At 32.7% G+C, this 25,419-nt stretch overlaps 2 protein-coding genes across 17 annotated transcripts; one reads left to right on the forward strand and one right to left on the reverse strand.

Moving 5' to 3' along the window:
* Positions 1-25: 25 nt before the first annotated feature.
* Positions 26-16,073, reverse strand: LOC113850075. Of its 15 annotated transcripts, XM_027480425.1 has the most exons (17): positions 15,936-16,061; positions 15,723-15,817; positions 10,025-11,829; positions 9,397-9,912; positions 7,130-7,509; positions 6,288-6,578; positions 6,106-6,167; positions 5,667-5,719; positions 5,473-5,580; positions 3,607-5,387; positions 3,294-3,402; positions 2,813-2,993; positions 2,032-2,099; positions 1,827-1,942; positions 895-1,755; positions 631-727; positions 26-533 (listed from the first exon to the last, which is right to left on the reverse strand). In XM_027480425.1, the coding sequence occupies exons 3-17, from the start codon at positions 11,817-11,819 to the stop codon at positions 517-519; spliced, it is 6,435 nt and encodes a 2,144-aa protein (XP_027336226.1). In that variant the 5' UTR covers positions 11,820-11,829; positions 15,723-15,817; positions 15,936-16,061; the 3' UTR covers positions 26-516. The 15 variants fall into 15 exon arrangements, with proteins under 15 accessions (XP_027336226.1, XP_027336218.1, XP_027336225.1 ...); XM_027480417.1 differs by having other exon boundaries at positions 6,106-6,578; XM_027480424.1 differs by having other exon boundaries at positions 257-727; positions 15,723-15,814; positions 15,936-16,073.
* A 5,774-nt stretch (positions 16,074-21,847) lies between these two features.
* On the forward strand, positions 21,848-25,191 carry LOC113849671 (formyltetrahydrofolate deformylase 1, mitochondrial-like). 2 transcript variants are annotated; one of them, XM_027479737.1, is made up of 8 exons: positions 21,848-22,051; positions 22,125-22,237; positions 22,834-22,984; positions 23,107-23,180; positions 23,273-23,432; positions 23,667-23,765; positions 23,886-23,972; positions 24,946-25,191. In XM_027479737.1, exons 1-8 carry the CDS (start codon positions 21,926-21,928, stop codon positions 25,090-25,092), a joined length of 957 nt encoding a protein of 318 aa, XP_027335538.1. In that variant the 5' UTR covers positions 21,848-21,925; the 3' UTR covers positions 25,093-25,191. The 2 variants fall into 2 exon arrangements, with proteins under 2 accessions (XP_027335538.1, XP_027335539.1); XM_027479738.1 differs by having other exon boundaries at positions 23,321-23,432; positions 24,946-25,158.
* The last annotated feature ends 228 nt before the right edge of the window (positions 25,192-25,419 follow it).

Here is a 25,419-nt window from a genome sequence, read left to right on the forward strand (position 1 = left end):
AACAAAAGTGGAAGTTGATGGGTAGACTGACACGTATGATAAATTAATTTATCAAACAATAAATAACTCACAATGGACAAAGTTTTCAATTCTTCTAAATTTATCATCTCGACTGCCATGATGAATTTCAGTAAGTTCATCCGAATTTTTATTCTTATTAACCCCAAATTTTGTCAACCTAAACTTACTACAGATTAGTGTCACAAAGGACAACGGAGGTGGAACGGTAGACAGGTACAAGTCGACACCCAATGAAGAGGAACATGACGTTGCCATTTGATCATATCAATAAACCTCTATAAACAAGTCAAGGAGGAAATTCCATATACAGCCTACAGGATTAAATCAAATCATATTGTAAACAAGATAAAATCACTATTAACATCTACAGAACTAGTTTGCCTAAACCGAAGGAAACAAGAATTTCCATTCCTATGTTCCCTACTGTAAATAAATATACACATATATGCTGAGTGCGTCGGTCATTCAACTGATCGGCACAATGCAACTACTCCATCAACTCTGGTTATTACCTGTTACAGTCAAAAGGTTGACATGTAAAACATAGATTCACAAAGCTACTACAAAAGCAGGCGACTCACTCGAAGAGTTATATGCACAGATTCTCACCCCTAGAAGTATTACGATTCTGGTTTTTTTGTCCCTTTTCATGTGAACCAGAAGGAATCTTTGAGATAATTAAAGAGCTCTGCAATCCTTCCAATAGCTGTCAACCCAAAGTCAAACCCCATCAGACTCAGAAGACAATATAAAAAATGCATTTTTTACAGGTCTGAGAATAGAAATGGCAGATTATACTTTTGACAAAAAGATGATGAGAAAATTTAGACACAACCTAGAACAATCAATTTCAGTTAATGACCATGTTCTTACTCTTGATGTTGGCTGGATTCTGCGATTGGATCTCCGAGGCTCAGTGACTTCAGATGTTGATTTCACTGGATTTTCGTTTAAAATTTTTAGCTCATCAACTTTGCCCAACCTTCCACCAGCAGGGGCAAGTTTTCCTTTACTTGCCCTTGATGTTGATGTCTTTTTAGTGGAATGAGAATCAGTTGAAGAAGCAAGTGATGAATACAAGATTGGACCAGCTCCAGCTCCACTGTTTCCAGAATAGGATGCTCTTTCCGAATGATTTTCACTCCCAGATGCATTCTTAAAATGACTTGCAGAATCCTTGATCCTTTCTGTACGACTTATCAGATTATTGGCATGAGAGTTTGATAAAGAGTTTTCTTTTGATGGGAGCACTCTACCCAAAACACCCTGTGGCTTTCCAGACTTCGAGGGCTTGGAGTCAGCTCCTAGTTTCTCCTTCGTATCATTTTTTGAAATATTTTTCCACCCACGCGATCCAGAACCTTGAGGCATCAAAAAATTTGCAAGCTTAACTGAATCATTTCCATCTTTGATCTTACTTGTCCCATCTGCAACGTAATGCTTGCTTACTTCCATAAATTTCCTTTTCTTTCCAGGTTTAGGAACACCGAAAATCACTCTTGATCCTTCTTTTTGAAGACCAGTCCTCACCATTCTATGACCATCAGCTTTATTTTCATTCTTGCTGTTCTTACCAATATTGAACACCTTATCATTTTCAGTCAAGTCAAGTATCCTCAACTCACTGGGATTAGCTGACTTGACAGCATCAGTACCTTTTGGAATCTTGTCTTTCCCTTTTACCTCTACTGCAGGGCTACCTAATTTAGGTCGTTTTTCACGAGGGGTATCACCCTGCAAGCAAATTGTATAAATGAGTAAAGACATGCATTAGGTGAAAACATCAGAGGTTGCAAATAAAGTACCTCATGGGTTGAACTTTCATTTGCTCCAACCTTGGGAGACTCAATCCATTTTCCATCCTTCCAAATAAGGGATGGACGTAGCTGCCAAGCTCTGACAACTGATGTTTCTCCACTAGCTGCAATAAACCAAATAGATTATGACTTTCCAATAGGCTGGTTCTATAAGCACAATATACATTTATGTAAAATCAAATAACGTACATACCTGGGAAGTGAACAGTTAATGTTGTTTTATCTCTCTTGTTCTTATCTGTAATAACTCCTTCCTGCCAGCTGATAACAAAAGTATCAAATGTGAAATAACTTCCTCAGCGAAATATAGATGTAATGTATAGAACAGAACTACATAGGAAATAGATTAAAAAAAGGTGCCGTAGCACAAAAAATTTGCAGTAATAAAAACAATAATACTTCAATGCCAAACATGGCAGCTTTGAAGTTTCTGTAAGGCAGTGGAATCTGTAAAATTTTAGTGTATATCTTACTCCTGAAGGAACCAAATGTGTAATTAAAGATGGTATCTATCGGTGTTATCTGAAAAAGTTCCTCAAAATGGTGGTTACTCTGAATTTAAGACTATATCAAGAACGATTGTTACTGTGCTTTGAGCATAATAATCCTATCAGCACAATAAAATTCATACCCTTTGGCAAATTTCTTGATCTGCATCTGAACTACAATAAATGAACCCATAGAAATTTTCCCGTATCAACAACCAAAGCATCCAATACTAGATGCACTCAATAGACAATACAATACAGTTACTAACAAACATATTTGGTTTCTTCATTTATCGAAAAGAAAAGCAAGTTGGAAATAAATTATTTCCCCCTTTTCCGTTGGAGTGGTGTCAAACAAATAAAACATTATAAGAAAGCAATAGAAAGTGTCACAGAAAAATACCTCTTAAAACATACTATTATATTCAAGTATGAAACAACACTTTCCATCCCATAATCATAATTTAAAACTGTAGATAAGCACACCTTTCCTGTATCCAGGCATCAATCCTATCCCCAACAGACCAAGTATATTCTATCAAAGTTGCTCTTCGTCTCTTCCTTGTTCCTTCATTATGCAAACCTGCCAGAGGACGAGCAGTACGTATTCTGGGAGGTTGGTCTTCTTCAACTTCAAGTGAAACCCATTCCTTTAAAGGCCCTGCACCTAGAAAACAATGATATTTTATTAATTTTCTAATCCTCAATTAAATGTTTATGTATTAAACCTACGACAAACACCTTCAGAAAAATATCAGATGCAGTTTTATATGATCTGATTTAATAGCTTTTGCATTCCAATGTTCAATTCTAAGAGTCCAGAATGTACACACAATGAACCCAAGTCAATCTTGGCACTTGCAAATGGTAAAAAAGTTGCAAAAGAAATTCATATAATCTGTCTCACAGGTCAAGTAGTTAAGGTATTTCATTCTCATCAAAAAGAAAATGTATAAGCTTGACCAACCTTCATCGTCTACAAGCACACTGTAGGATACATAAGCTTTACCATCCTTCAAACTTAATATATTGGCTGTGTACCATGCTGCTTTAAATCCTTCTCCGTCTTTGAAAACCTGATACATATGATTGCTTCAGATAACCAAGAAAATATATAATTTAAAAGCAGTTCCAAATTGGAAAAATCCATCTAATTTTAATTATAAACAATGACCCGATCATATCATCAGAGTTGTTGTGATATCAAGAGAGCAAATGGTTATTAATCTAGCTACTTTAACCAAATCAACTTAAAAAAACAAAGAAATCATGAAAGCAACCTCTACAAGTGAGCCCTCCTTGATGTTATTTTCATCCCGATTTCCAAGTCCATTAACAACAGTAAAAGAAGTCTGTATTTCAGACTCAGATTCAGGAAGCACATCAATGGAATTGACTAAATCAGAAACCTTGCGGCCCTTTGGTCCTTTCGAACTCTTTTCACTGACATTATTAATTGGAGAAATACCAATGGATCTCATATGGTCCTGAGAGATTTCATCATGTATATGAAAAGGTGATTTCTCACTTGCAGCAATCTTCCTCCGCATTTCATCAGATGAAATATCTCTATTAGATGTATGAGAGGTTTCCGGTCTGTCTCCAACATTGTCTATATTCACCAGACCACTGGTCATGTCTTTCAATATTTCAACTTGATGAGAAGACTCGGGGGCTGATTTCCAACAACCGCCTGGACCAGATTCTACTAAGTCATTTAATGCCAAAGGATCACCCATAGTTACAATCTTTCCAGCCTGTGATACAGCTTCTGCCGCCAGCTCAGCAGCCTTAACAATAGCATCCATATTTTCAGCTCGTTTTCTGGCAGCTGATGCAGCTTCCACTCTCCTTCTTGCAGCCTCCTTTGCAGCACCAATAATAGAACTAGAGCTATTTGTTCCAATAATACCCTTCAAGATGGAGGCAGGGGTTGCATTTCCCAAGTTACTAATACCCTCTGAATGAGAAATTTGGTAAGAACTCTCATAACCTTTTGAGACCAATGCTTCATCAGCCATCAGTTTTGCCTGCAATGCAGCATTTGATGCTACATTGGCAGCAGCAGCCGCTGCCTTTGAAACAGCAGCAGCTGCTGCAGCTGCAACTGCTGCAGAAGCTAATTTTGCCTCAATATCTGAGACCAATCCAGAATTTTTCTGCTTATCCAACTGTTTCCATATCTCCAGGCTATGATTCACAGCAGCAGCAGAAAGAGCAAAAGCTTCCTCCGCATTTACACTCGCCTCTTTAATTTTCATAAGAGACTCATCTGACATAATCCTCTTCTCAATATTCCAGTCACTTTTGAGGTGATCAGCAAAAGATAGAGGAGTTACAGAGACAATTGATTTTTCAACAGTAGTTATGGGCACACTCCCAACAGGGATTGCAGTAGCAACAGCAGTAGGTATATGGCTGCTTACAACAGGAGTTGGCACTACTTGAGACTGCAAATGCATAGCCTTCTGGCCAGGATCCTCAGACACTACAACCTTTTTCCTTTTTTTGGGCTTTGGATCTGTAGAATGCTGAGCATGTGATACAGTCACATTGTTGGTATCAAGCAGAGGGGAAGTTGCTACAAATACACTTTGTAGACCTGTACTAGAAGTTGGCTGACCAGGCAGAACATTTTTTATGCTAGAGGAAGGAGGCACAGCAGATCCTTTGACCGAACTTAACTTAATTGTATCAGTGGAAGCTGATGCAGAAAGATGGGAACTGTTGTTATCATGTGCAGGAGTAGGAGTCCATGGTCCACGAAGGGGAGCTTGGGACATCCAAGCTGTGTTATGTCCAAGAAAGTTTCTCAGAGGTGGAGTTTGATAAGGATGCAAAGATGTAAGTGCCTGTGGATAATCCACAACAGAACCTCTTGCAAGGGCACTAGGTTGAAGGGAATCACAGGGAGTAGGTAGACTCCAAAGGGGAGATGAAAGGGGTATTAAAGGGTTTGCAATTGTTGGAGTAGCCTTGCTACTGACTAGGCCAAGAGGTGAAGGGATGCCTTTTCCTTGAAGTGCATTTTGCTTTACTGCCAAATCAGCAGTTCTAGGACCTGCAGATCTCAATTCTCAATAGTTACACAATCAAACCAGAGTGAAAAAAGAAAATAAAATCAAAATAAATATCATAAAGGATACCAGATCGTGATTGCACTGGAGTTTCTGAGTTAATGGGATGAGCTTTATTACCATGCTGCCTTTCCACGCAGGAAGACCAAGCACTCTGCCAAATGCTCCTTCCACCATCTAAAAACACAATAATTAGGAACTCAACACTTCATTACAAACAAATAAGAGAAAAAAATGTGCAAAGGGAACATGGTTTAAAAAACCTGGGCCCCCAAAAGCTGATATCATATATGCCTCATCAGGTACTGTGCCTTGACTGCAGCAACAATCAAAAACAATAAGATAATTAATTGGCACAAAATGATTATCATACCCAACAGTATAGATCATATCAAGCTGCCTTAGTAAATTACTATCTCATGAAGGTACACTTGTCCAACCTTTCCCTTAGCTTAAGATATGATATTGATTGAACAAGCAGAAAATAGGTCAGGTTAAAGGTTCAATGCATCAATTAAATCTTAAATCCTAGCAATAAAACTGGATTGCCATTTTTAAATTAACTATGAGGAATTGGTAAAGTCAAGTGAGGAATAAGTGTGGTGGGAATGGATGAAGAAACACTTCACAAGCACATGTGCACATCACATCTATGTAACATCCATAACAATGAACAAAATACAGCATAGCTAACAAACTCACATCAAAGCTCCATAGACAAAGATCTGTGCACGCAATTGTACTTGTTGAATATCCATGAAAGGCTGTTGAAAAAGAACAGGTAGAGAAGCAGAAGAGTTCAAATCAGGAAGGCTAGATGTTGAAGCATTTAAAATAGCAAATGGCATTTTAGAGACAGAATCAACATGCCCATACTGCTGCACCTCGTTGGATTGCATCAGCTGGAAACAAGGTGATGGGCTCAGAGACACAGCAGTTGATCTATCCCCTCTTTCTGACTGTCTCGCTGAAGTTTTTCCTTTATTTCCCTTTCTAGATGATTCCTTCCCAGATGTCTTGTTAGATGCTCGCCTAGTTTTGCGTTCAGGTGTACCTTGAGTAACATTACGTGTTGTGTCACCATCAGATATTTGTGGACTCCCAAGTGAGATATTTCCTGCTACTTTGGTTTTGGGAGTACCTAGTGCAGAAACCAGTGGAAAATCCTCTACAACCTTCAATAATAAGGAAAAGTATGAGAAAAAAAATAATAAAATGAGTGCATTAGATCACTGCATAATGATATATATATAGAGGAGGGATTAAATTACATCACTCTTACACATTTAATAACTTGATATTGAAAACAATTTTTATCAATCCAACCGTTGAATTACAGTTATATTTACCTAGATTATTTGTGTCAAATTTTGTCAAAATTGAATATATATATATGATTGTTATCAAAGGATCTTTATCTTCATATATTTCAAAAGTATATATTACAATAATTTTGATATATATGAATAAGGTGTCAAATACGAGCTATGTGACTGGAAATTTTAACTTAATGGTTCAATTTATGATAATCCAACAAAAAGTTATTAAACGGTATAAAAATGAGTATATCTTTAGCTGGTGTATATATATCTTACAAATAAATCTTCCAAGTTTCAAAAAACCACCATGCATATCAGGGAAACTAATCATGATATAAACAATACAGAGAACAACGTTCAGATAATAGTGCATTAAGATTTAGATTATGAACTGCAACAAGAATTACCGTTGAAGCTTTGTCGACTATAGTAACATGATCTTGTTGCCGCTTACCAGCATTTCTTCCTTTTGTAGTCTTTTCTGAAACATCAGTTTTGGACGAATTTGCCACAGGATTTACCTCAAGAGTTAAGCTTCTCTCATCTTTAGATGCATCATTCCCCTTAGGATCATGATCAGTAGACATGTTTGACACATCCTTATTTTTGCACTCAGAAACAGGAGGATTCGGATTAGCAGAAGCCTTAACTAGATTCACATCCTTTTCAGTTTCAGGAGGGTTTCCAATTATAATAGAGGTATCACAAGTATTATCAGTATGATTGGCATGACTGCTTCCAGTTTCATGCAACTCGGTGTGAGAATCAGGTAAAGAAGATTTGGAACCTTCATTTGCAAATAAAACGTCAAATACAAAATTAATTCATCTTCTACTAGGTGTGGAATCACTTGAATAATGTTAACAGACAGAACAGGAGATGCAATGTACAATTATACAACAACTAAGATGTAATTTGTACATGCTACATTTGACAGTTCTACCACCATAAGATTGGTTAATTCTAAAACAAGACAGGACAAGCAGTAAAAAATTGCTAAACATTTTCCTGTATTCACCAGAGGTTCACTACTATGCAGAAACAAGAATAAACACGGCAGAACAAATGTAATTTGAAAAATTAGACAAGTAAAAACAAAGAGAATGCCACCAAATGCAATAGGCAGAGACCATTAAGTAAGCGGAACACACACACGACAAACAGGGATAGGGTGATTAAGAGAGAAAACGATCGTCAGGATGAACATTCTGAGAAGACTGGCACAAACGATACTCATGTGACTTGTGAGTTTGATCCATGTAGTCAATCCAAACCTGTGGGAACAGGTTTTTGCTATTTTTGTAGTGACTGATAATCTTGGAAGAGTCATCTCTTATGTTCATCCCTCTTTTGTACATCATTCCTTCTCATTCTTTACCAACAGCGGCTCTGCTCTGATTTTGCATTTGGAAGGATGCTTCATTGAAGGCCTTCATTTCAAGAACCCTCCTTCATAGTTCATACGCAAAGGGATTTGAAGTTCCCAGTTTTTGAGATGAGGGGACATCATAAGTTCACAACACAAAACATTTTTGAATGAGCATTGTCTATTATATAAATTATTTTGAAAATTAAAGAGCACTTCCAAGTTCTAACTGCCCATATAATCAATCTTGTGTTTGTTGGCCCAGGATCATATATTCCGCTCAGCAAATTCTAAACTGTACTAGTTTGGAATTCCATTTTTTAAATTTAAAGGCTGATGTAATATTGATTATATATTATATGGGTAGAACAACTCAACCACTTGACGCCTTTCATACTTTTTTCCTATTGTTGGTAAAGGAAAAAGGAGGGAACAATATAGCACAGAAAGATAGTTTTTTGTTTTCACTTTTGGTTCCGAGCAGTTCTCAGTTCAGTCAAAAGCTTTTTTTCAATAAACTAATAGCAGTTACAGAAAAATCTATCAGGATATCATATATAAATACTACTAAATTATTAAACTTCATTTTCTCTTCTCCCTTGATCTAAAACTCCATTTTCCCTTACCCCCATCGTTTTCATCTTAACCATACATACACATGTATTGCTTTCTAGTTTCTTATGGGAAAAAAAGGGACAAGTCCTATAAGCCCAAGTTGATTATTAGAGCAATAGTCAAACCAGAGATTCAATCCACAATGAAGCCAAAACAAGGGTACACTAGTAATTTTCTGAGTGGTGCAGTAAAAATCTTCCACAGACACGACGACTAGGTATTTCACAGTGTACAATTAGTTTGACGTCTGAGAAACCACAAAGCCACTTTTTTAAACAGAATAGTCAAGCATCCTAAAAAAAAACTGATAATTATTTTGCAAAAGCCTCATTAAGAGTACTAAAATTAACAAAAGGACAGAACAAACACAGGAATGAAATTTCTTATATTGTAACAATAAACACTTTAAAGAATAATGAAACTCTATTGACATAATATTTCATGAATTGATACATAATGACAATGCTTTCCTAAAAGTTATATAGCATAATCAACAGTCACAAAAATGAGTACATAAGCGAAAATTTACTAAAATCATTTAATTAGAGGAAAGAAGAGAAATTTGCATAATTAGAGTAATATATCATGTAATAGTTTTTTCCCATGCTCTAGAATGGACACATAAATCTTATATAACAAACCACGGAATTCGAAAGGAATCACAAAAATGGACAAGACTAGATTAAAGAATACCTGATATTTTTGAGGATGACTTGTCATGGTTCTCTTGTGTTGCCTCCTTGTCATCCTCAGTAAAAGAAACTGCAACTTCATCAACCTGTTTCTCAACTGATTCCCACAGAACAGCAGATACACCATCCTCTTTTGTGCATTCTTGATGAACCTTATCACTTAGTGTTTCTTGAGGTTCATCAATCTTCTCAGTAGCAGTAATCACACAACTGCTTAAGGTCTCATCCAACAGTTGCCTAGACGCAACAGAAAAATCTAGTTTTTGAGTTCCAGTTACAGGACAAGGAGCAGTTTCCTGTTCAGAAGACCCAACAGGAAGAGACATGCTTGCTTCATCTACTATTTTAGCTTTAGAGTCTTCCTTTTCAACAATAGAAGCAGACCCAACAAGCATCACTCCTTGAACTTCATAGTGATCTGCAACTTCATGTGTGGACCCAACTCTGCTAGGCGCAGGCGGAACATTCACTATCTCACAGGATGTTGAACTAATATTTTCTGATATACATTGTGAAGCTGAAAAGTAAGATGAAAAGGAACCTTGTTAAACAGTTAAACCTATAATGAGTTAGATCCTATCCTTATAATATATTGAATCAACTTTATTTTCTTAAATTATATAACGTACCTGAATTATTGACAGGCATGCCATCAACTGATACTGGGGGAGTTGTCATCGAAATTTCCGTTGTACCAGCATTAATAGATGAAGAACTAACTCCTGTATCAACAAGATGGGATTGGTCCACATCACAATGCATTAGGCAAGAATCAAAAGGGACCTTTTTATTCTCCTGGTCAATGACAGAAACCTCTTGACAAAAGTTTTCATTTTCACCCTGCTTGTCATGATCACTGTTTTCACACAATTGAGTTGCCTCACCCAAAATACAAGATTTTGTGGAAGCCACTGCACCTAAACTAGAAAAATCTCCTACTTCGCTATCACTATTTCCCTTACTAACAGTAGAAGTATTTTTATCCCCCAAAGCAAACATAGATGGCTCTGACTTACTTAAGAAAACCTCTGTATCCATCTGGTTACCAATGTTCAATAACTCCTTTTCCTTAGCAACACTGCTCTCACTATATGTCTTCTCAACAGTAACCACATTCTGCTGAAAATTAGAACATGTATTACAATCGGAATTGCTGACCTCTACTACATGCCCCTCAGAACTGGAATCATTTTTAATAGCAACCCTTGGTGAGTCACTTGTAATTGGTGCAGATTGATTACCCACCAAAGCATCTTCCTTTGCATTGCCCTGAGTCAAATTACTGAAACATGTATCGTCATTGCATCTTTCTGCTTTCTGCAAGTCAGAAATATCATCAGATACCATGCTCATGGAGCCCTCTAAACTACTTCCAGCAGTCTCTAGGCCTTCAACTACATTGCCACTTTCCAATGCTTCTTCTATGGGGATTGAACACGGAGGTTTATCAGAATGATGCACTTCACCCTCAACTGCATCTACGTCCAAAGTTTGATTGTCAACATTAGAATCTTTGTTAATTGCAGAAGAATCCAAATCTTGCTCATTAGCTGGTATTTGTAAAGATTTTTTCTCATCATCACCCATTCCAATTACTTGATCTTGCAAATTTTGAATATTTAAGTCATCACAAGTGGAAGAGATATTTTGTGCAGAAGTTGAAGTAATACTAGTCTTTATGCCAGAAGCAGATGAACCCTCTTGAGTTTTTTCTTCGAGAGAACCATCAGCCTTATTCTCAACTTTACTTTGATCTGTATCATTACTTTTGCCATCAGTAAAGAGAACCTCCCTACACACAGGCAAGTCAATATTACCATGCATATCATGTGGTTGCACATTTCTTAAACTTCCATCAATGGATAATTCACCTTGGGAAACTCCAGCCAGAGACGGTTCCCTTTCTACATCCTCCTTTAATACAGACAAGTTTTCATGGATATAGCCTGGGGGCTGTAAATCAGTATCATTACCTTTAAATTCATTTTTATCATCAGGTTTTGGATTGGACTCCATTTGCTTAGCTAAGCATGCCAGTTCATCACAGGCATCAGATTCCTGTATAACAGTTTCTCTAGGGATAAATTCCTCCTGTCCAACAGATTTTAATAGCATTTCAACAGATTCTGAGGAAGTGGCCTCAGACCAAACATTATTAGCCCTCAATATAGAGCAGGATTCAGCTGCAGTTGAACTGAACTCTATGCCACTAGTCCCCCGGGAATACACGTCAATCCACTGGTTATCTTCGTTACTTTCAATACCAAGGAAAACTTCAGTTTCAACCAAACTATCAAATCTTAAATGCCCTTGAAGGCTTTCATCAAAATCAAACTTAGAGAGAGCATATGGAGGAAATTTTGTGCTCCCTTCACCAGCTAAATGGAGATTCTGGCTTTGAAAATCACTGTCATCATAATCCATGGGTGTATCCCTAAAACAAATAAGCACATCAAAATAAGAGAAATAAATCAAATAACTAGACAACTGTTCTTAAATTCAACATAAATATATTCATAAATTGATACACATGCACAAACAAACAAATTCACAAGCAGAGGTAGACAGTGTACATAAGAACCACCACACAGACGTACACATCAGATGGCCATGCATCAGCAAACAAACACAAATACAAAGAAATAAAAACTATTTTTTTGAATTTAGAATAATGAACAACCTAAAGTAGTTCATGCAAAAGGCGTACCCCCTCCCCCAAAAAAAGCACTGCAGGAGCATAAAAGATCATGGAGTGGCTGCTACCACAAAGATAATAGCAGCTAGAATGAAAAAATTGAAAATGTGTAAAACATCCCAAAAATTGATATTCTTATCAGTTTTAAAATCATGTGCCACAACAACAACCAAGTCTTTTCTCAGTAGGTACAATATGCTACATGGATCAAACCAAGGTAGTTAAAATTGGAATTTTACCTTGAATCAGAAAGGGGATTGAAAATCTTAAATTGATTTATAAGATTTTACAAAATCCATGCACACATACACATATATGCATAAATATTCCATAGTAGTCAATAGCAGCTATAATGGCCACTATCGCGGAGGAGTGGAGCAAAACAGTAGGTCACCGCTATCAGGAGCTTGTAGCATTGCATTTCAGTGGAGTGGCCATCGCACCACAAATAGCAGCCAAATCACGGGAGAATCACAGCCATAGCAGCCACTATTTCATCCCTGGCCAAAACCCAACTTTGCCCTCCCTTTCTTAACATTGGACGACTTTATATAGGGGTAATCTTGGGATTTTTTCCCCCTTTTACATTTCTGATATTTTCTTTTTCCTTGTGAGCCCTAAGTTTTCATTCTCATTTCTCCTCTCAGTTCTCTCTGGTTCATTCTTCCCCATCTTCGTTCTCTACAACATTCTCTTGCTTCTAGTGTCCTCCATCTCTAGCGAGGCTTTTGACCGATTATCTTCTTTATCTCTGGCGAAGCTTCCAACGTGACTTAGATGTTTTCAAGTCATCGTCATCATCTCTAGTTGTCTACTTCAACTCCGGCAAAACTTCTGACATGACCCTGACATTTTTAGTTCATCTTCTTTATCTCTGACAAAACATCTGTTGAACTTGCACATTTTCTAGTGACTAATTCTCTGTTTTCTTATTTCCTTCTCTGTTTTTTATTTCTTTCTCTCTATTTATTTTCCTACTCTGTTTTGGATATTAATTTCATATTAGGTATACTTAAACTTCATAATAGTGGTCATCCTGCTACCTGCTATGCTGCTATAGTGTTTTTGGAGTCAACCACTCCACGCTGCTGTTTGAGATTGACTATTATGATATATTCATATATATGTATTATGTGCATATAAATTCATACATATGCACATGAAATAGTATAAATTAGGAGGAAAAACTTAAATCACTAAAAACACTTAAATAAAACAGCACTCATGAATCATAATCCATATTCCATAAGAATGTCATGCATAAGCCATAAAATACTGAAAAACTTGACAACCCAGTTGAAGAGCCAGCCGCAGCGGAGCTAGCCACAACCTAGTACCACCACCACCAGCAGCCCCTTTAGAAGCCATTTTAATTCCAACACAAAAACAAAGAAGGGTATACAACAATATGAGAACAGGCAGCAGTATAACAGAGAATAGTGGCGTCTAAAGCAGACACACAATGCTTAGTTGCAGACTAAGTAGTACAAGGCTCAGACTGCTGGAGGTTGATAATGGCATCTAGGGTTCAAAGGGAATCTCCGACTAGGGAAGCCAGGTCTGCTTGAGTTAGATTACGTTTGAAAAAGAACAGAAAAGAAAGAGGCATCTAAGTGCAGTTAGGGTTTATAAGCTTTTTGGATTTATTTTCAACCATGTCACAAATCCAGATCCAAAATCTGGGCTTTCAGCATCGAAGTGAATCCCATGATTTAAGGGAATTTATGCTTAAATCCAGATTTTACAGCAATTTCAGCATCCCACAATTCTACTTGTGATTTGAATCGCTAAAGCCTTCCTAAATCTTAAAATCCACAATTTTACAATTCGAATCCTGATTTTTATTACCATGAATCAAACAACACAATAATGTTGTTTAAACACACAAAATTAATATTGCTTGTTAATAGTTTTAAAACTACGTACCATAAGAAAAATTTCAATATTCAAAATTCAAGAAAAAAATCCATCATTCACATTTGCCCAAGTTACTTAAAGAATTAAAGTAGCAATAACAAGTCTTGAAAACTTAACCAAACAAGTAAAGAAAGTAAAAAGGACAGTAATGCCAATTACTAGAGAAAAAGAACAGTGATTTCCTATTATCTAGAACTAAAAAAGTTTTCTTAAAGAAAAAGTTCAAATTTGAGCATAAGAAACCTAACTCTGCACCTCCTGTCTAAAACAAAACAGAAAGAGAACTTCCTCGACAAGCTACAATTAAATATAAATGGAATTTCCAGTCCTGGCTGGATGCACTATGGGTTATTTGATCAAGATCTACAGGCTAAAGTGACCTTGGCCCACCCAGATCTAGACCAGAAACCCTAATGGCAACTGCTTTATACACCACCCATGTCTGAAGGGCCAAAATTGAGGTGCACCCCACCATTATACTAAAACACTCCACCACAAGCATCTGGGAGCTGGAAAACTCCACCCACCTAACTCCACTCCAGCTGCGATTGATTACTTAGGAACAGCCACCCTACACAAAGCAGGGTAACACATAACCCCAAATAAGCCAAAGCAGAAAACAACTTCAGCATTAAACATTTGGCGATTAAATAATTTAAAATATTGACTCAATTCAAGAATTGCCTAAAATATTTGAATAATGAAAAACCAGAAAACACATTCATATACAAAATACCTTGAGTCATTATGGATTAATATTTATGAATCTATCTAATCTATAACTAATACAATTAAAAAGGCACTGCACATAGAGAGGGAAGAGCAGTGGCAAACAGCTTGATGCCTCTCTGGTTTAGAGACTTTGTACTGATCTGGGAATGCTGTTTTGAATAGTATAATGTGGTAAGAAGATGTACATAATAAATACAATACAACTAATTGAAGCCATCCATGTGGTTTCCATTCGTTCACTACACAGATAATTAACACAATCATCATGGAGTAAGAAAATTTCTTCTGCATACTGCCACTATAGCACTAGGTTGGCTTCTTCAAATCAAGCCGTTTTATTAAAACAGCACTGCTATATGTCATGATAATTTTTACACGGAATTTGCTCCCATTAGCTTGTATAACTTTCTCATTTTTATCAACCAAAATATAATAAATAAATGAGAATTAAAATAAGGTAACTGTTTGACAGATATCATGCCTGAATTCATAACCAATCTCGTAAAAAGTTTTGTAACCAATATCATATTTCTTATTGAAAAGACACCAGGTTGAAAAATGGATACAGGATGTCCACTTTACCAGTGACACGGTCAGTTTACACTTCCAGTCACACACAGCGCCAACCTTCCCAATGGATGGAGCAGTCATATTCCTTAACAAGGCTTCCTTAAAAACCTTCCAAAATAGTTTTCATAGATTGACCACCTTCTTTGTTGGATCAAAAGCAGATATAGAACAATTCTTCTCAGCACCAACCAGGCAGACCGAACAGTGAGAAAAAAAAAACTCACGATTTCCAAGCAAAAAAAAAAAAATCCAAACAACAGCGGAAATATATCTCAAAGCAAACCACCCTAATCAGAAGAAAAGAACGAAAAATTCAACACTACAAAGAAAAGCAAGCCCAATCAGAACAACAAAAAACGAGAACGAGCACCCTATATCACCCAAAAAAAAAAAAAGTTGGACATGAACAGTACCAGAAGAAGAAAGTCTAAAGACGCTACCTCCCTCCATCCGGCGAGGAAATCCAGCCCCTTTGATCTCACCTATTCCACAATCGTACAGTCATCTACTGCATCAACAATTCAGGCTTTGTGAGGGTAACCTAAATCAACTAACTAAACTTCGAAGAAAAAAGTATAAGAAAACCAACAAGGTCAATGAAACCTCGCCGGAAGCCAGTGTCTCACCGGTGAATTCGAAGTCCGGTGGATCGAATTAGGGTTCCGGCGACAAAAGAGATAGAAAAATAGAGAGAGAGAGAGAGAGAGAGAGAGAGAGGAGAGGAGTGGAAACAGACCAACACGCGAAGTGTGTGACGCTTTCCCAGCGGATTTTTTTAATTTTTGATTTTTATTTTTCTTTCCCTCTCCTTTATTATTCTTCCCTGGCTTGGCTGAGAAAAAGAGTATTGAATTGTTTTTTTATTTATTTATTTTGCATTTTTGTCTTTTCCAAGGCAGAGAAAACAATCAAAACAGGTGGCGAAATTGAAAGGGTAGGTAACAATTTGAGAATCCGCATCCAATAAAAGTTTGATATAATTTTTTATTTAAGTTTGATATAAATTTAGGAACTAGGAACTTTTTTGTGTCCTTACTATTAAATCAAATTATATTTTTAAAATAAATAATTAAATTTTATTATACAATTATTTTAATTTTATAAACTAAAAAACATATTATAATTAATAATAAATATTTTATTATGTAAAATAAGATTTATAACTCCCTAAAGTTTTAGACTTCACTTAATATTAAATTAAATAAATAAACATATAATGTAAAAAATTTAATTAACATAATAAAAAATAACTAATAGAAATACTTTCAATTGAAAATATTTATAAAAATGTTTTTTTTTTCAAAAATTATTACTCATAATGTATATACAAAGGTAAATAATTACTAAATTTTTCAATTATACTGTTAAATTAAATTCTGTTAACTGCAAAATTAAGTTTAAACATCTAAAAATAATAATTTTTATTTAAAAATTACAGAATTTGTTTTCTTTTATTCTCAAAGTGATAAATACTTTCTTAATAAAAACGTAAAATGTTAACGTTATTCCCTCTAATTTCAAATATAAACAAAAATAACTAAATTATACTAATTAAAATAATTAATTAATTTTGTTTAATATTCTTAATTTTATAAAAAAAATAATTATATTGTCTAAAATATCTTTTTAAATAATTTAAGGATGATTTGTCAAAATTAAATATTATTAGTTGATAATTTAAATTGATATATTAAATATTAAAATTAAGTTATAAAAAAAATTAAGTTTGAGTAAGTATAGTGATAATTTTTGTTATTTAGAAATAGAATGATGTTTATGTTTTGAATGAGAGTAAAATTTTAGATTTTGTTATTTTAAAGTTTTGGAAGTAGCAGTCACTTTTTAGTAAAAAAAAAAAAATTATATTGATTGATTGGTATTTAAACGGACGACATTACATTCATTTTAATTTAACATGAGTTTGTTTATTCTTATATAAATGTTAATTTTTTTAATATATATATATATAGATATATATGAGTTTTGAGTTTTTCATAAACTTTTTAGTTATATATATTTTGTCTATACAAAAAATTATTTAAGTTTTATTTGGTAAAATAAGTTGTAAACTTTATAATTATAAAACTAATTTAAAGTTGTGTATACATAAAGAAAAATAAAGAGAAAATAATTTACTAGAGAGCCATGAAAAAATAGAGAAAATAAAAAAATTAAAAAAAACAAAAAAATTAAAATTAATATATGTAAAGTTTTAATTGTGTTTTTTTAAAATAAAGAAAGAAAAATAACAATAGAAACATTTATAGTTATCTTTTAAAAATTAAACTTTTTTTAAATGATTTTCAAAAAGTTAACTTTAAAAAACTATAAGTTTATTTTATTTTTTTTATCTACTAAACATTTAATAAAGTCTAAAATCTTAAATAAATTATAAGTTACTTTTTATTTTGGTATCTCAATAAAAAAAATTATTAACTATTTTCAAGGAGTTTTTTTTTAAGTTGTATGAAATTAATAATTTATATCTTAAAATAAAAGAATCATTAAAAATAAAATTTAAATTAAATAAATATATTATAAAGAATTAAAGATAATCTCATTAAATAGGGTAAAATTAATTGAAATTTACTTATATTTTAGACCATCATGTTTTAGTTAAATTTAGTTATATTTAAGAAAAAAAATTAAATCTTACTATATTTAAATTATAAAAGGATGATAAATACTTATTTTTAAAATAAAAATTTACTACTTAGGTGCTGAACCTAATAAACAAAATTTTAAAGACATAGGCTAAAAATGTATTACTTTTGGTTGATTATTTTCTTTCTTTTAAGGTTGAATTTAAACCATTGATAATAGTAAAATGTTATCAAACAAAATAAATTATTCAACATACTTTCATAACAATAAATAATAAATGTGTTATTTTATAATAAACACTATATTTAATGCTTAAAGTTAATCTAACATTGAAGTTAACAAATTTCCTGATTTAAAATAAAAATCTTTGAATAAAAATTTTAAAATATATTATTTTTTTAAAAAATAATAAATTTTATAAATGATAAAAGAATAAATATTATAATTAATAATTAAAATTATTTTATTATAATAAATAAATAAATATTTTTAAATTAAAAATTTATGAAAAATAAAATAAAATTGATATTAAATTAAAAAATTGATATTTAATATATAAAAAGTCACTTGACATTTTGAGGAAAAAATTCAATTTTAAAAGCGCTTTACTTTGAAAAATAATTTTTTTCTAATTTTTATTTATTCTATGAGTGTTATAGAATTAAAATATTTTTTAAATAAATAATTTTAAATGTTTGACATGGTTATATTAAAATTAATAAATTTAAGAAAGAGTAAATTTATTGAAAACTATAAAAATAAAATAAATAAATATTAATTTAAAAGTGAAAAAAAGTAAAACACGTGTAATTTTGAAATTTTTAATAAATTTTAGCTAATAGTGAAAAATGTGTTAATAAAAATGTATTTTTAGCATAAAAAATTAATTGATCTATTAAACAAGAAAGAGAAATGCTAAGAACACACTTTGTGTAATGCTTAGTTTATTATTAACTAAAATTTATTGAAAACTAAAAATATCACATGAATGTTACTCTTAATTAATATTTTTTTTCTCATGGTATGAGGGATCATTAGGTGTTTGAAGGGTCTATAAATTTTATTTTGAGTGAGATCAAAATGGTAAAGTTAGACTATGACATTGTAAAGTCTGCTCAACTTGGTATTTCGAGAGAAGAGAGGTAGATAAAGTAGCTTTCTCAACCAGAAGACAACTTCTTAATTAACGTAAATGGAAGCTCTATGGGTAACCCGAGTATAGCTGGGTTTGGAGGCTTAATCAAATATGCAGAGGGCAACTGGATCATTGGTTTCTATGGCAGCTTGGGTTATACAAATAACTTATTAACATAATTATATGAGATTTTTTCATGGGGTTAAGTATTGCATGGAGCAAGAATTAAAAGTAATTATTATTCTGATTGTTTGGAGGTTACTAATTTAATACTTGTTGGACCCCCAAATTTCCATACTTATCATGGTATTATATACTTTATCAGTGAATTGTTGAATCAAGAATGAAAAGTTAATCTCAAACATATGCTCAGGTAAGGAAATTTTTATGGCAAACCACTTGACTAAAAAAGAAGCTTCCCAACTGCAGTGCTTGTGATTGCAGAAAACGTTCCACCTGACCTTTCTCATCTTCTTTTGGCTGATAGTTTAGGAGTATAGGTTTTATGTATCTAGTGTTTGTCTTTTATTTCCTTTTGTAACAAAAAAACACTACTATAAATAAACATGATTTATGAATTGTATTTGTTTAAATTCTCACAATGATGAGTTTTGAATTGATGTTTGGGAAATTATCTTAAGCAACCAAAGTTTGCTAAGTGGATTAATCTATTGGCCATAGATATTAGGTATTATGGTGGGTTTGAGTATTATATAAACTCTTTTTTTGCTCTTTTTAATTTTATATAAATTATATTATATTATATTTCTATAGTTTTCTTTAAAAATGTCTCAATGTTAGTTTGTTTTTTTCGTGACTTATATATTGGATTTTATTTGACATTGTTATTAATTAATGATATTATTTTCACCTTTATTACCTTCCACTTTATTATACATTTATTAATAATAGAATGACTTGCATGGCAAAACAACAAGAATGGAAAAATGTGACTTGAGTCTTAAAAGTTAAACCAATTTTGTAAATATGCCGTTCAATTTTTTTAATAATTAATTGATCAATTCTATACACTAAAATCTACAAATGAACGAAACAGCAAAAATATAAAAATCTACAAATAAATGGACTTTATTTGCTAGCCATTTTTGACATTGGATATCAGTAAATAATTTCGAGCTGCTCATTTACATGCCACCTGTAATAGTATTTAATAATAAATATGAATCTGAACAAAGAATAATAAAAATGTAATTTTGTTTATTCATTAGAATGTGTACAAATTTGAGCATAAAAAAAATTAAATTACTAGTGTTTATTTGATTTAAAAGTAAATAAAATTGATTTTATTAAAATTAATTTTAAATTATTAAATATAATTGACATTCATGTATAATTTTTTCTAAACTATATTTTTATTAAAACATATGTTTTTTATTTTTAAAAAAAATGCGAAACTTATTTTTTTTTAATCTAAAAAACAATAAAATCCTTAGTTTCAATGGTTTGAGTTATCTATTGGGTTAAAATAACGGAAATATAACATAGTAAACTTCCTTTTTTATGGTATTATAAAAGTTTTTAATGAACTTTATTTTTTTCTCTTTCGTTTTCTATTGAGTTATTATTATTTTTTTTAAGCATTGATTGTTTATAAATTTAGTTCAAGTTAAATGAAAGAATTACTTCCAAAACAACTCAATCTTGCCTAATTTTTTCAAATTAAAAATTGCTCTAAACCTTTATTAAGGTCCATTGATATATTTTATAGTTTAAGTATTACTTTTTAAAAAATTAAATCTATTTTTTAGTTCAAAATATTGTGATTTTTTTAATTTAGCATTGTATTTTTAAAATCAGACTACATAAATTTATTTTTATATTTTAATTTAAATATGTTTAGTGGTCGAAAGTTTTATGGTGATATTATTTTTATATTAATAGTGATAAATTTGGGTAAAATAATAATAAATTAGTGACAACAATAATACAAGTGACAGTCCATAATAATAATATTGGTAATATTAGTTATAATTATTGTGGTTTGTTTTGAGAGAGACACAACGTTGATTGTATTTTATATTTTATAAAAAAATAGAAATACCTTTTATTGGTTTAAAAATATAAGGTAAAAAATATTTTGAAATTAATTAAGAATTAATTCAATTTTATTTCAGTTGATTATAATTTTTTAAATTATATTTCAAAATTTAAAATCCATAACCATCTTAGACATATCTAAGTTGATTTTGAGCTTTAGCAAATAATGAAATCAGATCAACATTCTATGCAAATTTGTTTAAGACTTTTTATTATAAAGCTTAATTGCAATACTTTAATGTATATATAATTTTGATATTTTTAATTTCAATGACCCGCATTCAGTTTTTATAGTTTTTTAAATATTCAAATTAAGTTTTATATCCTAAAATTTATCTAATAATTAATAAAATATAATAAAAATATGCCATTTTATTAATTAAGCAAATAAGTAAAAAAGTATACAAAATATTCTAATAAAAATAAAAAATACAATAAAAGTATTGAAGTGAGAGACTTAATTTAAACATTTAAAAAACAACATGAATTCAATATTAGCACTAATAATATAAATTTTTAAAAATTGACAAATATTAATTTATTAATTATTTGATTTTAAAAATTTGAGGTAAAACTAAATACAAAAAGTCAAGAAAAAACTAAAATAAAAATTTTACAAAAAAAATATAAACCCCAAAAACATATTTAATTAAAAGAAATACAAGAAGCAAAACGGCATGTCGTGTAACAGCACATGACTCACACTGCAACGAAACGGATCAAGGGATAAGATGGCGGAGGGGAGAGAGAGAGAGGTGTTGGTTGAACATGTGGAAGGTTGGTGGCGCTTGAATCAGAACGTTGCGATTGAGAGAGAGAATGGCGATGGTCCGAAGAGTCCCTCAATTTGTTGTTGGATTGGGCAATAGGAACAGGTACTTTTCCTTCAAATCTTTGGATCCTCCATCCTCCCTCACCCACGGAATCCACGTCTTTCATTGCCCCGTAAGTCACATTTTGGTTTGTGAATTGTGAATTGTGTTATTGGAAAGGAAATTGAATTTGGTTTTGTGAATAGGATGCAGTAGGAATTGTAGCTAAGCTATCCGACTGTATTGCCTCTAGAGGTGGTAACATTCTTGCTGCTGATGTTTTCGTACCTGAAAATAAGCAAGTCTTCTACTCTAGAAGGTAAACTTATTCTCTTGTTTTTATGAAGCATGTAACACACAGGCAATCATACTGACTTGTGAAGCTGTTTTCCAATTAAAATCTACTTTTCATCTTGGTAATTGCTGTCAATTTTAGTTATCAAAATGAAAGCCGCGGTTAATCACATGAAATGCCAATACAATACTGGTAGTGTCTATGGTACTAAATCCAATATCATGCCTGTCTCTGAAAAATAGTTGTTTAAGACTGTCACACAAGAATTAAGAAATACATTTAATTATTTTGTTTTTCATTAAAAAGTATGATGAAATTTACTATTATACTTAGAGACTATTTTTTAGAGACAAAGGTAGTAACGTTTGAATGGGTGAAAGGAATCTCTCTCCTTCTGCGTGTGGCTAAATGCTAATGCTGACTCCGCTTACTGTTGAAAATTTTCCAATCTGATTTCACTGTGGATACGTTCAGTTTGTGGTGTTGGAGTTCCTTAATCCGATGCATGCTAAAATGCTGTCAGGTCGAGTTCAACTAGTTTGCTTTTAGCCATTTGAATGGTTATAAGAAAAAAGTAACTGCATCTACAATTCTACATTAACTTGTGTTGATCATTCCAGTGATTTTGTTTTTGATCCTGTTAAATGGCCACGGGTGCAAATGGAGGAGGACTTTTTAAAGCTTTCACAAACATTCAATGCAACAAGATCTGTTGTAAGAGTGCCAGCTCTCGATCCTAAATATAAGATAGCTGTTCTGGCTTCAAAGCAGGTGTGCTTTATCGCTTTCTCTTTTCTTGCCTTCTTTTGTTTTCAAAAGAATTATATGTGAATGTGAGGATAAATATTGATATTTGTTGAAGTTTTTGTTGTTTTTTTTTTTTTTTGCTTCAGGATCACTGCCTGGTTGATTTATTACATGGATGGCAGGATGGAAGACTTCCGGTGGATATCACTTGTGTAATTAGGTGAAATATCATTAATTACTTACACAATTAAATTGATTTATATGTCTCTTATTTATTTATTTTGTAATTGTTTTTTCTGATGCATTCACTAGTAACCATCATAGAGGTTCCAACACCCATGTGGTTCGTTTTCTTGAAAGGCATGGTATTCCTTATCATTATTTATGCACAACTAAAGAAAATAAAAGTGAAGGGGAGATATTGCAGCTGGTTCAGAATACTGATTTTTTAGTACTTGCGAGGTATATGCAGGTAAATATCTATAAAGAATTCCTGGTCTCTTTGTATTTATTATATTTCTAATATATAAATGAGTTAGGTTTTGGTAATTGGACTTATTCTTGAAATTTCGGTGCTTCTGGGAAGAACTGACTCTACATTTATGAAAATCTGATAGTAGTTTATAATTATCTCCTATTGTTTGCCATTTTTAATATTTGATAGTATTGAACCATTAATACTTACAGCCTTGATTTATATGCAAAGATATTGTCCGGAAACTTTTTAAGGAGCTATGGGAACGATATAATTAACATTCACCATGGCTTGTTGCCATCATTCAAAGGTGGTAATCCATCTAAACAGGTAGGCCCTCCTGCACCTTCACAGGTTAAACTGTTGCAATTTTTAACTGTTTGTTATGTGCTCTGTCTGATTCCTTTCTTCATTTGTGTACATGTTTAATATGCTAGATTATTTTGGCAGGCCTTTGAGGCAGGTGTTAAATTAATTGGTGCAACAAGTCACTTTGTGACAGAAGAGCTTGATGCAGGACCTATAATAGAACAAATGGTGAACATCATTTTTCTTTTTACACTTGTTTTTCTGTTGGTCATGTTTCATTGCTTCCTTTTTGTAGGCTAATAGACATTAGCATGATTAATTCCATTTATTTACCGCATTCTTGACTTTTTAATTAAACTTTATGCTGGAGATTGAGATCATTTGTGAAATATTTCTGCGTCTGCCATCTGATCCATCCACAAAACCCGAAGTCCAGAACCACCTAGAGTTAGATAGGCCACTAAGATAGAGTGACAAAGTGTAGGTGCAATGGGCAAAAGGAATTTTGAGTCTTGATGTATGTGCCAGTCGATCTTGCAATTTTATGTCTCTCCTTCGAATAGTTATGTCCAAACCATTTCATGTTTGACATTGCCATCATTTGTTGGAAAAAGAAACATATTTTGTGCTACCTAAATTGCAAGGCTAACTTTCAGTTTATCAATCTCATGCAAGATTTATGTTTTCTGAGTATGGGTTTCCTTGTAGATGTTCTTAAGCAAGTTTTGTTATTTTCTTGATCTAAGATAAAAGACAACTAGAGCAGCACCTGAGATTTTGCATGGGGTAGAAATTCCAATTCCAATGCACTAACAGCAAAAAAAAAAAAAGGAACAACTAATGATTGGAAAATATTGCCTCAAAGGTTGACATCTTTCCAAATTCTGGACAGTTTTTATAGTACTATAGATTACATTTGGTGCGTTAAGATTCATCAGCACCCCTCCTGTTGACAAAATAGAAATTAATACTGCTGCAGAAGAATCTGTTCAGCATGAAATACCAAAGGTTTCTGCTCAGTTACAGGCAGATCGAGTTTCCAAGATATATTTGAGTCTTTTACTTTTCACTGCAACCTTTTTCCTGTGTCATTTGCTAGACTGTAAATTAAGCATACTTAAAGACTGTGCAGATGCATGTTATAACATATACTTTAATGGGCTATTGATCAGAGGGTAAAATTGTTTAATTTCATTTGTAGGTTGAGAGAGTCTCCCACAGAGATAACTTGCAGAGCTTTGTGCAGAAATCAGAAAACCTTGAGAAACAATGCCTTTCCAAGGCTATTAGATCTTATTGTGAACTTCGAGTGTTACCTTATGAAGAAAAGAAGACTGTTGTATTTTGAGGGACAGCTAATAAAAGATAGTGAACCAAAATAGGGTGCATCTGTATTTGTATTCAATCATTTACTGGGAAAATTCAAATAATATCACGCTTCAGTTGCGAAAAATGAGCATGAAAAGAAGACTGAACTTAATTGTTTTGCTCTTAATCACTGTTTTAATTTCGTAAAATGAATTAAGCAACTTGTGCCAAGGTAGTCACTAATAAACTGTGGGGCTTCTCCTAAATGGTATCGTTAAAAAGAAGAAACGTAGAACCATTGCAGCGTGACGTGCTAAACTGATGGAAAATAGATAAGGAAGTCCTAGGAATGTTTCCTCAAAGTTGA

Source organism: Abrus precatorius, unplaced genomic scaffold (genome assembly GCF_003935025.1).
Source record: "Abrus precatorius isolate BTA unplaced genomic scaffold, Abrus_2018 Scaffold9, whole genome shotgun sequence".
In the NCBI taxonomy this organism is placed as follows: Eukaryota; Viridiplantae; Streptophyta; class Magnoliopsida; order Fabales; family Fabaceae; genus Abrus; species Abrus precatorius.